The sequence below is a fragment of the Chrysemys picta genome, unplaced genomic scaffold, assembly GCF_011386835.1.
Source record: "Chrysemys picta bellii isolate R12L10 unplaced genomic scaffold, ASM1138683v2 scaf1431, whole genome shotgun sequence".
In the NCBI taxonomy this organism is placed as follows: domain Eukaryota; kingdom Metazoa; phylum Chordata; order Testudines; family Emydidae; genus Chrysemys; species Chrysemys picta.
Genome location: NW_027054137.1, coordinates 238 through 16000, shown reverse-complemented (window position 1 = coordinate 16000; position 15763 = coordinate 238). Strand labels below are relative to the sequence as shown.

The window sequence follows — 15763 nt, the reverse complement described above, 5'->3', positions numbered from 1 at the left end:
TGCACAGAGCAAGCCTTCCTCCTGCACTTCTTCTGCTAACTGAGCCTCGCATCAACGCTGCAGGGTGGCCAGGTCTCAGTATACCCATTTTGTAGTTGGGGAGACTGAGGCAGATAGACCCTGACCTGAAGCCCATTGAAGTCAATGGAATGCCTCACACTGGCTGCAGTCAGCGCTGGGATCAGGTCCAGGGAAGGGAAGCGAGGGGATCAGTACCCAAACCCCAATTCAGACCTTTTTCTAGGAGTCTCTCTCCTTGCTTTGCAGCAGAATCGACACCAGCACATTTCACTCATGCCCTGGCATCTTCCCTCCCACTGCATGGCCACAGCTTCACGAGCCCAGCCAAAGGGCCCTGCAGCACAGCTGCCCAGTGCTAGAGGCAGGCAGAGGCGGCTTGTTAAGGCTCAGATTCAGGAGAGCTGGGTTCAATTCCCCCCTCTGTCACTGACTCGTTGGGCAGGTGATGGGCTCTCTCTGGGCTCAGCTCCCCAGCTGTAAAATGGGCGAGAACCGTCCCTACTTCACCAGGTGCTCTGAGGATTAGTGCATTGAGGCTCATGTGTGCTGTGGTGCTGGGGAGCCAGACAAACCCATGCTGATGCTGTGTAATAATAATGTCTAGTGCTGTCATGAGTAGATCTCAAAGCACTTTACAGAGCAGCTCAGTAGTGTTATCCTCATTTTACAGCTGTAGAGAAACCAACAATGACTTGGGCTTTTTAAAGCTACTATTGTCATGTTGACATATCACAACTACTGCTACGTGACATCACAGAGTAATGTATTAAGGGAAGGGTCAGGACTCACTTGATTCCCAGTTCCAGTGTCGCTGAGGCGTCTAACAGCAGATTTCAGCATCAGAAGCTTCTGGCCAAAGAGACAGAGCGATTCCTCTGATGCACCAGTCGCAGATCTAACTTTTAAAGGGAGTGGAGCCACCCAATAAAAGCAAACACAGCTTACAAATACCAGAACTCTCCAGCCACGTATGCAGGGGCTGGGCAGAGGGTTTCCAGCAGAAACATTAAACAGGGTCAAATCTAGTTCATGTTCCAGGTATCTGAATGTATTGTCCTTCAAAACAAGGTCCGGCAGTCCACCCAGGAAACTCCAGGTTGATGCAATAGCACATGACGGGCCTGATATTACTGCATTATCACTGATTATTTGCATGCTGGGGCTGAGTGTTGATTCAGGTGGTGGAGTTGAATGGTCCTGATGAAGCCAAGAAGGAAGTTGCAGCTCTGTAGATCCTCCACTGCTATAATAACAAGACAGATTAAAGCAGGAACGTGTCTATTTAGGTTTCATTTAAGCAGTGTCTCTGCCCTTTGTCACAGCTCTGGAACAGTCCCTACACCCAACCCGCTTTAGGGTCATGCTCTCACTAGGGGAAGCCACTTGGATTCACCGCCACCTTAGGCCGAACCTCAGAGCCTTCAGCATCCCTGCGTCACACGAGTCCAGCTGAGTTGGACCCTGAGACAGACTTGAACACCCAAAGGGAGCAATTCACCCCCACCTTCAGCATGCGCAGTGACTCTCAGCCAGCGTGGTGAGAGCAGCAGGGTTTATTAGCCATCTGGAACACAGTGTGGCAGGTCCTTGGTTAGCCCAGAGAACTGAAAGTTACAGCCTGGTCCATCTGGGTCAGCCCAAAGCACAGAGCCCTCTGACCCCTCTTCAGTCCCAGTCCAGGAGCATCTCTTGCTTCCAGCAGCCCACACTTCACATCCCCATTGGGCCCTTCTTCCATACTTTGTTTCTGTTCCAGGGCAAACATTGTCACCTGACCTCACCTCCTTAGCCCTTTGTTCTCCAGCTGGTCACACCTGACTGGCTTCCTGCGGAGGGTAGGCCATCCATGGTCGTTAATCGCTAGGTGCCAAATGTCTGAGCAATTCGAGTGGCCTTTGTCTTCTCAGACTCTCCATAGGCTTGGGGCTCCAGGCTCTAAACAGCTAGACATCAGTCACGTCTGTATCGCTGGGTCTCTGCAATGAGCAAACAACCTTTTCCCACTACCTAGTTAACCAAGCACCATATGGGGAAACTGAGGCACACACAATATTAATACAAAATATTATGGAACATTCACACATCGTCACATGCTTGATGTTCAGAAATGCCTCTGGCCACTAAGAACAATCAGAAGAATTTATTTAATTTGTCATTTTTCATCTTTCAGTTAGAATGGTTCGCTCTCGCACAGCACGAGATCTGGGATACCCAGATCAAAAGTGCTGTGCTTTCCAAAAGGAATCAGCATCAGTACCCCAATTTACAGAGAAAAACTGAGGCCCAAAGACTAGAAGGGACTCGCCTGGGGTCATCCAGCAGGTCAGTGGCAATGTTGGGACTAGAACCTAGATTGCTAGATTCCCACTCACCACAGGATCACACAGCTGTCTCTTTACAGTATAATACCCTTTCTGCTCCAGTCCCCACTGTCTACTCACCAGTATCCTTTAGTCCCATGTGTCTCATGTCTGGGGTGTGTCGGTCCCCCATTGTGACAGAAAATACCAGTGTTCACACCCTACAGACTATTGTAAGAGTGTCTGTACAAGGTATGCCTTGTGAGGTATCAGTTAAAAACTGATAACTTGCTGATCGGTAACATCATGGCAAAATTAACGTAGCAGCGTTATATGTAAAGTTATGGACATAATCTGAAATCATGACTGAAGTGTGTTTCCCAGATTAGTCTGGGGAGTGGCTAAACAATTCCTCAGAGACAAAGGGCAAACTGACTCCTCAGCCATCTGTCAACAAGGCTGATGAACATACCTGCTAAGTGGCCATTCTTTGGCGAGGAAGGGGGCAGGGACAAAAATCTACAGCGTAGCAAAGAAACAGCCTGAAATTTTCTTTCTCTACCAGCCTGCCTGTCGCCTGGCTCCCAGCTGGAAATGCTTCTCAAAGGGGGTCAGGACTAGAAAAAGAAGGGGTGGGTACCCCAAGACACCCCTCGTCTCACTCCCTATCTGTCTCTGGCATCATACCTAAGAAGACAAAGGAGAACAGCCGTTGGACTCCAGGGGAGAGCTTCTGATCTGAGAGTTTGGTCAGTAATCTGCTGGAGCATGCGGTGAGAAACTTTGCTTGAATCTAATACAGTTTGGTAAATTAAACACTAGTAAGTGTTTTATCTTTATTTTTCTTGTAACCATTTTTGACTTTTATGCCTCACTGCTTGTACTCACTTAAAATCTGTCTCTGGTTTACATCTAATGGAGCTCCTCACAGCTTTAAACTATGTATGTACAATGGAGTTCTTCCCAGTTTACACCAGAGTTATGCCCATTTTACAATTAGGTGTTTACTGGTAGTGGCGATACCCCCAGTTTATGACAACATATTTACAATGGATTTACGGTTTGCGCCAGTGTCAGTGAGAGCAGAACCAGATCTGATATTTGAGGTTTAAAAAGCAAAGTAACTGCAACAGAATCTTTAGAAATTCATTGCTGTATTTTCTATCCAGCTAGGGAATGAAATTCTGACATTTGGTAGGAAGCTCGGGGGATTTCCTGGGGATGTCGGGGTCCTGTCTCCACTTTCCCTCCCTAGAAGGTGTCTTGATCTTTCTCTCTCCTCCTCTCTGGCTCATTTCTCAGCATCCACCTCGAAGGCTTTGATCAGCACCCTCTGGACACTGGCAGTCACCTCATCCATGAAACTCCTCAGCATCTTGTAAGCGGTGGCAAAAGACAGTGCTCCAGAGGCCATGGAGCCCAGCACAGGGACAGAGCGCAGCACCTCCTTGGATAGCTTTGGCACCTTGCCACCTGCCTGTATCAGCAGCTGCACCACCAGGCTGTTGGAGATCTCCTGGGCCAGTGGTGCCTCGATAACAGCCTTCATCTGTCCCACCGGCTGCCCCACTTTTGCTGCCAGCTTCTCCAGAGAGTCGTCATCCAGGCCAAAGCTCTTGCAGTAACCTTGCAGGGTCCTGGCCAGGATGTCCACATCGCAGGAGATCAGGAGCCCTGGGATGGGCGCGGCGTGGACACCACAGGCCATGGTGGAGACCAGCCACATCTGCTTCAGCATGGCAGCCTTCTTCTTCTCCAGGATGTGCAGGGAGATGTTGGGCAGGGCCATCAGGAAGGCGTGCCGCTTGTGGTGGCTCAGCTCCCTCTCCAGCGTCTCCCCCAGGAGGTGAAAGTCGTACTTGCTGAGATCAAAAGCCGAGAGGAGGAAGACCTGGGGCGAGCGGATGCCTTGGGCCCGCAGACCCTCCAGGCAGTTCTGCCGGATCTCCTGCAGCACCCCCACCTCGCTGTAGCTGGATGGCCGGCGCCTGAGGGAGGAATCCAGGTCTACATCCACCTTGGAGCGGACGAAGTAGAAGTTCTTGTCCATAGCCTGGATGTGGCGGGCCATAGCAGCGTGGTTGGCGGTGAAGCGCTGCGAGGCGATGATGAAGAAGATGTCGTAGCGCGAGAAGCCGACCTGCTCCTGGTAGGCGTCGGGGTGGAAATCGGGTGTGTCGATCCCCGGCAGGTCCCAGATGGTCACGTTGGGGTACCGGGGATGCTGGTATGGAGTCGGCTCCCTGGTGGTCTCCACCACACCGGTGCGGGCGGCACCTGCATCCTCATCGCCTAGGCCCTGCAGGGCGTTGACAAAGGACGACTTCCCGGAGTCGGTCTCGCCCGTGATGCCCACATCCAGCTGGATGCTCTCCAGCGACTCCAGCATTTCCTGCAGCCTGGAGGCCACTCCGGCGAGGTTCCCCTCCTCAAAGGCAGCTTTCAGGGCCTCCAGCTCCTCCCTCGACAGCTTGATGATGTCCTCACTGCTCTGTGAGGCCATGTCGGCTCTGGCAAGCTGCTGCAGCTCCTGTCTTACAGAGGGAAAAGCCAGTTCTTGTCTGAGTTCCTGAGAATGCTGAACCGCTGAAACCCTCATCTAGGTCTTTGTCTCTGGGCAGCTCCTCCCGGAGACCCAACCCCATCCCAGCCTTCATCTTCTCTGGCCTGGCCAATGGCAGCTCCCTCCCCTCTGACCTCCCATGAATCCAGTTCCCCCTCAGTGGAGATTCCCACCCTGGCTTCCATCTCCTCCGGCCTGGGCTATCACAGCTCCTGCCTCTCCCTCACTTCCAGACCTCTCCTCGGCTGGGATCCCCCCCCACTCCCCCAGCCTCTATCTCCTCTGGCCTGGCCTATGGCAGCTCCCACCCCTCTGGCTTCCCAGAGCATCAGACACCAGCATGGGCTGGCTGGGGGAAGGGCGTGGGCTTGAAGCAAGAGCAGAAGTGAAGCCATTTCTGCTGCACCAAAGGGTCCTGTGAGGTAACAAGCAAGGAGAATGGGGAAGAGCCATCAAGGAGGAAGTTGGTGACTCCCAGTGGGGCTGAGAGAAGATGGAAGCTGAGGGTCAGACTGAGCGAAGATCCCTTACTCTGACAGTTACATTATTAAAGGTGAAAGTCCCACCCCGCTCTAACCACTAGACCCCACTCCACTCCCAGAGCTGTACATCAAACTCAGATGTCCTCACTCCCAGCCTCTGAGTTCCCTCACCCACCTGCCCTCCCCAGGAAACAATGGGTGCAGAGATGGTTTAGGCTGGTGTTGTTTAATACACCAGGGAACCAGCTTCTGCCCGCACCTCAGAGCGGGTTACTCCCATTCACACCGGGCTGGCTTCTGGTCTCAGCTCTGCCCTAGTGTCCCCCAGTATCTTATCCCCAGGTGTGTCTGCCATGGAATATGAGCACATCTTATAGCCACATGCTGATTGGCTGACTGTGCCTTCTTATGTGATGTCAGTGGCTGTGGTGCAGTGCCACCAGACTCATCGCTGATTTGCATAAAGGGTATCCCTTCGCCCATTCGACGTATAATGGGTATCCCTCCACCCAATATGTGCATAAGACAGGGCAGAGCATGGAAGGTAGAAACAAAACAGTTAGCGGTGACTCTTCTCCTTCAAACCATAACGCTGCACTTAAATCGTCCATTTCACCTGAGCATCTGCAAGCTCTTAATGAGCCTTAATTAACTAACCACAGAGTTAGAAGTGAAATTAAAAGTGACCTGCAAAACAGGAGACCCACTCCAAGGCTCCTTTCCCCTGCTAGAGCATTGCAAAGAGGCCTTGGTTTAATGGGGAATCAGTCCCTGGATGGTGAAAAGATGCCTGGCAGGAGCCCGAGCTGTGGAGTAGGAACCCATGGTGTTAGGCGCTGTACGTTGGTTATTAGGTGTATTACGGTAGCATCCAGGAGCCCTGGCCATTGACCAGGTCCCCTCCTGCTGGCATAGGGTGTGTCTACACTGAAGCACAACAGCAGTGCAGCTGTGTGACTGTAGTATTGAAGTGTACACATGGGTGGCGGGTATAATAGGTTAGGGTTTTTTTTTTATCTATTATGCCGCATGCAGGTTCCAGGGTGGCTGAGGAGGCGGTATCTGCTATTCAGCTTCCTGGGTTCATCAGTAATCTCCCTGGACTCCAGAGAGATTACTGATGAGCCCCAGAAGCTGAGTAACACATACCAACTCCTCAGCTGCCCCAGAACCTGTATGGGGCATCTCAAAGCTTCTTCAGATGAGAGTGAGAGGCTTTTCCTGCAGCGGCTTGGGCTCTGGGGAGAGGAGGCATGGCGTGGCTGTGGCTGGCCCAGGGCAGCTCTGGGCAGGTGGGCGGGGGGGCCTCAGGGCACTTCTGGGCGGTGTTGGGGAGGCTCAGGGCTTCGACTGCCCTGGGGCTCCAGCTGCGGGGTAGGGACATGGGCAGAAGGTGTACGGGGAGATTTTGGCAAACCAGTAAAGTGCTTGAAACCACTATGGCTTATTGTTAAAGGCGGCCTAGTCAGCAAGCTGTAAATTGGCCATTAAGCAATCTCAGCTTGACCAAGGCAGGAGGGGAGGGGAGATTGGGGTGCCACAGAAAGGGCAGCTTGACCCCGCATCCTTCCATGATTAGAATTGTGTTGAAGTTGCTGATCCATGCATTTTAAAAGAGCAGGATGTGCCCCAGGAATGTCTAGTGGGGTCTCAAGGTTGCAAACTCTGGAAAAACCCACACCTGGTTAATCAATAATCAGAAGGAGCTTCTTGCTTGCCCATTGGAACTGCCTTTAAGGGACATGTCATTCTATTACTAATGTATAAATAAGGGGAAAAAAGCTTGAGATTCTTGGACTCGTTTGGGGACTCTTTTTGGACTCTCCCTCTGGATACAGAATTGACCTGAATTGGTGACCAGACAGGACCTGTGGCAGGATCTTAAAAACCTGCCAGGGTCACCCTGGGGGCAGTGGTGAGCACCTGCTGAGCTAGACCTTGCATACGCTGATTATTAGGTTCAGAGACATTTGCTCAGAAATGTTTTTGTTGTGAATAAACAGGACTTCACTTTCTGAGAGCTGGCTGGTCACTGCCTAACCCAGCCACGACCCGGCAGAGAACAGGGCCATAGATGCTGAACTGACCTCACCTCTGCTGAGCTAACCGTTGTGAATTGCAGCCCAGGCCTGCTCTGGAGGGAGGGGATTGCAGAATCCAGCCCCGAGAAGAGTGACAGCCGAAGGCCTGACATCGAGGTGGGGTTGGTAGAGGGGTGGTCACCATCTCCTGCCCCGAAGGGCTTAAAAACAGCCCTGGAGAGGGCTGTAGCTGGGGAAAAGCCTGATTGGGGAAGCAGTCTCAGCTGGGGCCACACCCCAATCAGGCCGCAGCTGGCCCTATAAAGGGGCTGCTAGGCTGGAGCTAGGCAGACACTCTCTCTCTCGCCTATTGAGAGGGAGGGACCTGGCTGCTAGAAGCGTACCAAGGTACCTGAGGTGGAGCAGGGCTGGGGGGAAGGCCATAGGAGCTGGGGAGTTCTGGCCTGGAAATCCCCCAGGCTGTGGGCCTAGTGTAAGGCCAAAAAGGTACTGGGGTTGCAGGGGCAGCCCAGGGGTAGGTGAAGGCAGCAGGTCCAAACCTCCCCTTGCTGGTGATAAGTGGCAATTATACTGCAGTCAGCCCCAGTGAACGGGGGCTCGATGGTGACTGGCAGTAGCCATATACTGAGGTGGGGATAGGGGGTGGGGGTTCCCTGGGAGGGGGAGACCCAGAGACTGTGGGGGTACTGCCAGGGGGCAGCAACCCGGCGGAAAGGGGCACCAGGGTCCAGGAGGGACACGGGGGCCCAGCAGTAGCGAGACACTGGCCGACAGAGAGCGCTCCGGAGGCTGGAAAGTGTCAAAGTTAGAATCAGGACTCACAATTTGTCAAGACTACTCTGTTTATTAGCACAGCGCTCTGCTAATACATTCAGATAAGGTGAGCCCCCCTTCCAAGACCCACACTACCTTAGTTTATACAGGTAAAAAGGGTGCGAACTTAACAAGAGGACAAAGAAAGCAGAACTGACAAGTTTACCTGAGGCTAGACATACATATTCAATTTACATACTAAGTTTTACAGATCTTCAGCTGATGTTCCACAATTAGCTTAAGTGGATTCATTGTTTATGTCTTAATGTTCCTTTTCCTGACACCTGTATTTCAGCATTCCTTATTTCTGCTTAAAGGTACATACAGCATTTCTTTAATCCATTCTACTTTTACAATCCCTCCTTTTGATCAAGCTACGCTATGACCAACAATTACTGGGTTCCACATATTAACCGTTCTTTATCCCTTTGTTCATCAGCGATATTCAAAATCATTATATTAGCACTCTGTTTTGGGGCAGTCACCTGGGTGGCATACCTTACACAATTCTGGATACAACAGGAGATTAACTGAAAACATACAAAAATCATTACGATTCCAAACAGGATAGTCAGTGCTCCCTGAAACAACCAGTTTCCTATGCCAGAGAAATTGAACAGGTTACTTAGCCATTTCCATAAAGAACTTGGCTCTTCCTGGGGAAGATATGCGATTTGTTCTAAGTGGTTAGCGCGATCTATTACCTCATTGGTGTTGTCAGGTATAAACACACAACATTTTTTTCCAATGAGAGCACAGTTCCCTCCTTTGGCCGCCAGGACTATGTCCAAGGCCTGACGGTTTTGGAGGGCCATCTGTCGGATCGCCCCTGTTTCTTTGGCCAGGGCTTTTAAACTCTCTCTGGTTTCATTTGCCATTATTTCAACTACTGCTTGTAACCTCAGGAGCATTTTTGCATGGTGTATTACTCCCCCAAGTGGGATAAGGGAACCGCCAATGGCCTCTTCCCAGGTTAAGGGGCTTATGTTATTTACATACCAGTGGGCATCTGGTAAGTCCCTTCTTATACGCCTGAAATTACGGAGGCGTTCTCATAGGAAGGACCCTAGCACTCGGAATTGTGGGAAGAGTCGGGTGGGATAACAGATACCTGACCAGTTAGCTGGTAACGCAGTATAAGCTTTGGTCCCACAAACCCAATGATGGCCTATTAAGGCCGGGAAGGGTTGGTTGCACCCATCTGTCACATAGGTGCCTGCAAAGGAGGAGTAATATCCTCCAAAGGGCACAGGGTAATTCTCCTTACGAGGAGTGGTGTTATTTGCATGGCACTGAAAGATTGTATTGTTTTCACTAAGGTTACTGTAGGGGGAACATGAGATTGATTTTTCTGTTTGATCCCAGGTCGAGAAAAAATTCATATCCCCATACCTGGCCCGCCACTCTTTAGTTTTCTTCGAATAATCCCATACACCATTGGCCACAATATGCTGAAGGCAACGGCTTCTTCCCAGATCCAACCCTGTCTCATTACATACCCAACATCAATGATCTTTTCCCTCCACCACACTTATCCATTTAGATACATTTATTCCCACTGCTTCCCAAGTGTCATTGCTGTTCCATGTTTTGTTAAACGGACGAGGTCCTCCAGTGAGGTCTGGGGAATTGAGTGGGATTGCCAGGACAGGAAAACCAGCTTGAGAGTGGGCTGGGATGTGGTTGCACACCCAGCAATTAGAAATATTAAGGGTCTGAGCTATCCACACTTGCTGCTGGATAAAAGAATTGTCATTGTGGACTCCCCGGACCTTAAGACACCAGCAGCCAAGGAACAGGCGCCACCAGAGGCGCATGTTGGAGGCAAGACCCTGCTGGTTCTGACAACCTCAACTGAGGGAACTGAGGTCACGGTTTTACATCCACCAGGTAGCAGGCGCTAGACTCGCTACTGCTTCTTCTTGCACCTTGCTTTAGGTCATCGTCTGCTTCTGGCAACCCTTACAAGAGCGTAGATTGTAAGGTATTGCAGGCTATTCCTCTACGTCTTCTTCTGGAGTCAAAATTGACTCTGCGTGGTTCTGAGGTGATGATTGGTTCGCTGGGGATGGTGCCTTCTTACACTGCGAAGCATGTATCCACGCTGCGATGCCAGATAGTTTAACAGCTGTCTGGGTAGTAAGCAGTACCTGATGAGGCCCCTTCCACCGGAGTTCCAAGGCATGTTTTCGATGATAGTGCCATACGTAGACCCAATCACCTGGCTTGAGGTCGTGGCAAGCGTCAGAGGTGGGTTTCATTGGCCAGGCGGTTCAACCCTGTGAATGGAAGTGACTTACGGCTTATATTAATCCCTTGCAATATTGAAGGAGCATACAGTGAGTAAAGTTCAAGTCTGGGACTGGAGTAATGGTAGCCATAGCTCGCATAGGGCGTCCCATCACAATTTCAAAGGGACTCAATTTATGCCTTTGGGATGGAGTGGATCGCATTTCCATAAAGGCCAGTGGTAGAGCCGCTGGCCAGCTTAACCCTGTAGAGTCACAAATTTTAGCAAGCTTATTCTTATGTACACCATTTCGTCTTTCAACTGCACCTGCGCTCTGTGGGTGGTAGGGACAGTGCAAGAGGTGTGTGATATGTAAAACACGATCCAGGTGTTGAACAAGTTGTCCGCTAAAATGTGTACCCCAATCACTGGACAGAGTGGCAGGAATTCCCTTGGCAGGCATAATATGATTTAATAAACATTTGGCAACAGACAGTGAGTCAGCCTTTCGACAAGGAAAGGCTTCGATCCAACCAGAAAATAAACATACCATAACCAAAATAAATTCATATTGTTGACACTTAGGCATTTGTACAAAATCAAGTTGCCAATGCAAGAATGGTACTTGGGGCAGGCCCCGGAACCCCTGAGCCACTTTTACAGGTTTACCAATATTGTGGCTTTGGCAAGTGGTACAGGCGGCACAGTGGCGGGTTGCAAAAGAGCTGAAATGGGGAGCCCACCATCCTGCCTTAGTTACAGCAGAGACCATCCCCTCCTTTCCGACATGTGTAGCAGGGCGGACAGCGACGGGTAGAGTGAAAAGGGGGCCACAAAGGCGCCGGCAGGCGAACGGCAAAGGGAATCAGGATGTAGAGAGCAACCCTGGCAACCCAGGAATCCTTTTCGGCTTCTGGGTCAGAGTCTTGGAGCAGGGTGAGGTTAGTGAGGGACGGCGGTGGTATAGAAACAGAAAGGGAACCTAGAAACGCATCTGGGGAAGGTTCTATGGCAGCAGCATGTTTAGCAGAGGTGTCAGCAAACGCGTTACCCTTAGCAACATCAGTATCCTCCATCGAGTGGCCAAGGCACTTAACAATAGCTAGGGCAGACGGAAGTAAAACTGCATATAGGAGAGCAGCGATGTAGGGGCCATTTTTGATAGGGGTACCGGGGGAGGTAAGGAAACCCCGAGCTTGCCAGAGGGTGCCAAAGTCATGTACAATCCCAAAAGCGTAGCGGGAGTCAGTGTAAATGGTGGCAGAGCATCCCTCCACCAAAAAGCAGGCACGGGTGAGGGCAACTAATTCAGCAACTTGCGCTGAGGTTACAGAAAGTAAAGGCTCAGCTTCTACAGTTTCAGAGAGTGACACTACAGCGTATCCTACAAGGAGACGACCTTGGTTGTCTCAAAAACAGGAACCATCAGTAAACAAAACAAGGTCAGAGTTAGGGAGAGGGACATCAGAAAGGTCAGAGCGCGGGACGGTGACAGCAGAGACAGTTGCAAGGCAGTCGTGGGGATCACTGTCATCAGACAAAGGAAGGAGAGTGGCAGGGTTTAACTGAGAACAATGCTTTATGGTGATATACGAAGCCGACAGCAGTAAAAGTTCATACCTGGTAAGGCGGGCGGTGGAGAGGTGGCCTGTGTTAGGTTGTAGCAGGAAGGTTTCCACAGAGCGAGGGACCATGAGGGTAAGAGAAGAGCGGAGGACAAGGGATTCGGACATTTCGACTAAGCGCGCTGCGGCAGCCACAGCACGCAGGCAGGGGGTAAGCCTTGGGCAACAGGGTCCAAAGTGGCAGAGAAATAAGCCACTGGGCGGTTTTTGTCTCCGTGCATCTGAGTGAGGATTCCCAGTGCACACCCAGATTGCTCGTGGCAGAAAAGGGTAAAGGGCTTAGAATAGTCAGGCAGCCCTAAGGCAGGGGCAGAAGCCAAACCATGTTTGAGGGAAACAAAGGCAGAGTCGGCCTCAGGGAGCCACGGCATGGGGTCAGGCACAGAGACTCGAGTGAGGTCCTGGAAAGGTTTTGCAAGGGAGGCATATTGGGTAATCCATTGCCTGCAAAATCCAGCCATGTCCAAAAACTTTCGGCCCTGGCGTGGGGAGCGGGGTCGGGGAAAACTGAGGATAGCTTGGATGCAGGCGGGAGAAAGTGTACGGGAACCCTGGGAGAGGAGAAAGCCAAGGTATGTGACGGAGGCCTGACAGAGCTGTAGCTTAGAGTGAGAAGCCTTGTGCCCCTTCTTTGCTAGGGCAGTAAGGAGCACTAAAGAATCAGTTTCTGAGGCAGACAACGAAGGGGAACAGAGGAGTAGATCATCTACATATTGGACTAGTGTGGCCCTGGACGGAAAAACAAGGTCAGCAAGGTCTCTGATTAATGCTTGGGAAAAGTAAGATACGCTTTCAGTATACCCCTGAGGGAGTGTGGTCCATGTGTACTGTTGCCCCTTGTAAGAAAAGGCAAAAAGATACTGGGAGTCAGGGTGAACTGGGGCAGAAAAGAAAGCAGAGCACAAATCAACAACAGTAAAATGAGTTGCACCTGGTAGGATAGAAGCCAGAATTGTTGCTGGGTTAGGGACAACAGGAAAGGCGGGTATAACAATGCGATTAATGGCTCAAAGATCCTGAACAAAAAGCCACGATTTACCATCAAACTGGGAGGATAGGGTGTTACAGGGGCTGGAGCAGGGGACAATAATGCCTTGTTCCTGCAGGGCGGTCATGACTGGAGCAATGCCAGCCTCTGCTTCGGGGTTTAAAGAGTATTGAGACAGGCAAGACAGGGGTTTAGAGGAGTCAACAGTAATGCAGACAGGGTCAGTATTTAAGCAGCCCACTTCAGATGGGTGGGTTGGCCACAGAAAAGATGGGACCTGCGAAATTAGGTGCTCAAGGGATGGGATCAATGGGTAACAGGGAACTGGAGTGGAAAGGGAAGTTTCAGACAGTAGGGAAGCCACAGAATCGCTCAGAGAGGACTGGGGTATTTGTAAGTAGACACCATCTGGGGAACAATAGATAGTACAGCTAAGTTTACATAACAGATCCCGACCCAAAAGGTTTACCGGAGTGGAATGAGAGAGAAAGAATGCATGATCCACGGAAAGGGGACCAACTTGGACTGGTAGAGGTTTTGAGGCGAATTACTCCTGATGCACACCAGTGTAAATAAAGGGGCAGGGAATGAGGCTGCCTGTGCTCCCCCTGCAGGATTCAGTGTTTCCCTTTGATGTTTACAACTGTTTTCTCACAGCCCTGTGGCCTCTAAGATTGTAGCTCTTCTCATTAAGTCTAATAGTGTTCTTTGTTTCTTAAGGACGTTCTTACTTTTCCTAACGCAAGAACAAAATACTTAGCTTCTCCATCTCAAAGAATATTCCCAGTACAGGTGAATTTACACACATCACATGCTTTTAAATTGGATAGTTACATTATACTCATTTTACAAGGTGGGCCCTTAGGGACAGAGAAGTCAAGGGACAGGACTAGTGGGATTGCGTAGGAGTGCCTTACCTCTTTCTGCTGGGTACAGTTGCTACCTCAGTCTCCCACTTGTTCCCAGCTTGTCTGGCAGGAAGGGCAGTTTTGTGCTCTAGGCATACTGGAGAAAATCAGGCTACACAGATTTCCACATATGAAAGTACCTGGGGGGTGCGTAAAGCCCACTCTAGAGCTTCATTCTCTGCTGTCTCAAAGAGGGTGGTCTATGAAAACCCAGTCTTTTTATTAATGGACCCCACCTGTCCCACTGTCAATCTCCCTCTGACCTGAATTAACCCCTTCCCTGCTCTCTACTTGTATAAAGCTTCTACTCACCATTAGAGGGAGTAAGGGCTAGATCTAGAATTAGAACTCAGGAATTCCTGGTTCCATGTTCAGAGCAGCATCTTGCACTGCTCTCAGCATCAGAAAAATGAGGTGCATTGTCAGGCTTTACAAAAAACCACTCTTGTATTGCATTAGCACAACTCCACCACAGCAAAATGTTGTTGCATTCAAATTTTGTGGTGCAATAGACATTGCTCGTGTGCTGTTTTTTGAGTGTAAAAAATAATCAAAATAAAAATAAAGTATATAATAAAATACAGAAGAGAATATCTGGATTATTAAACAAGAAAATTGGCTTTAAACATACAGTAGCTTGGGTTCCTGCACCTCCTCTAGGAGCCAGCCCAAACTGTGTTTCTGCCTTCAGTGTCAGAGTGGGGAGGCATATTTCTATATTCAGATATACCCATAGCATTTGTGTACACAAACTGTACCTGGAACTTGGTTCCAATCTCTAATTAGCATAAACTTCCTGTAGGGGTACCTATTATATAATGAACTGGTATAAAATATGATTATTGGTTAATATGTATGGCCCATAGATTTAAAGTCAGCTCCCTGAAAGGCAGTGAAACCATCTAATTTGGTCTCTTAGCCCTGTAAGAATTCAGTCAGCTGCCTTGCAGAACTGTTGAGGGGAATACAGAAGAAGGATACAAACAACTGCAGCAGGAGTCGCAGTATAAAGAGCACTATAGTAATCAAGCTAAAATTGTCCTAGTTAATGTATGACATATGTTCAATTCCCCCACAAACTAATTATTTCACCTCTTTTGAGGAGCTGAGGCAACAAAATGATAGAGTACTGTTTGCTGCTTGAGTCCGAACATGCTCATGGTGATAGAGAGCAAGCTGTCAGGAAGGGTCCTTCTTTGCAAACTGACGTAACGGGTTAGACCCCAGCTTACTGGAAGGTGAAAGAAAGTTACAGCACATGAATGGCCATTTTAATCCCTTTTCTCAAGACTGTAAATGCTAACTTGGACTGATCGGAGAAAATAACCATCCAAAAAATGAAGCGGAGTCATGACACTCCGAGTTGGCATTCCAGCTTCTCAGAAAGGAAGGTGTCCAGTCTGTGAAAGAAATTTACTGAAACATCTCTCAGGGTGAGATTTTATCTGTACTCAATTGTATTACTATATTAGGCTTAGATTTGCGTGTTTTATTTTATTTCACTTGGCAATTCACTTTGTTCTGTCTGTTACTACTTGGAACCACTTAAATCCTACTTTCTGTATTTAATAAAATCACTTTTTACTTATTAATTAACCCAGAGTATGTATTAATACCTGGGGGGGGGGCAAACAGCTGTGCATATCTCTCTATCAATGTTATAGAGGGCAAACAATTTATGAGTTTACCCTGTATAAGCCTTATACAGGGTAAAATGGATTTATTTGGGGTTTAGACCCCATTGGGAGTTGGACATCTGAGTGCTAAAGACAGGAACACTTCTGTAAACTG

General features: G+C 49.6%; 1 protein-coding gene across 1 annotated transcript; it reads right to left on the bottom strand.

The window, feature by feature from the left end:
• Positions 1 to 3612: 3612 nt before the first annotated feature.
• Positions 3613 to 4932, bottom strand: LOC135979947 (interferon-inducible GTPase 5-like). The gene has a single exon (XM_065580058.1). It carries the CDS (start codon positions 4918 to 4920, stop codon positions 3613 to 3615), a length of 1308 nt encoding a protein of 435 aa, XP_065436130.1. The 5' UTR covers positions 4921 to 4932.
• Between the last annotated feature and the right edge of the window lie 10831 nt (positions 4933 to 15763).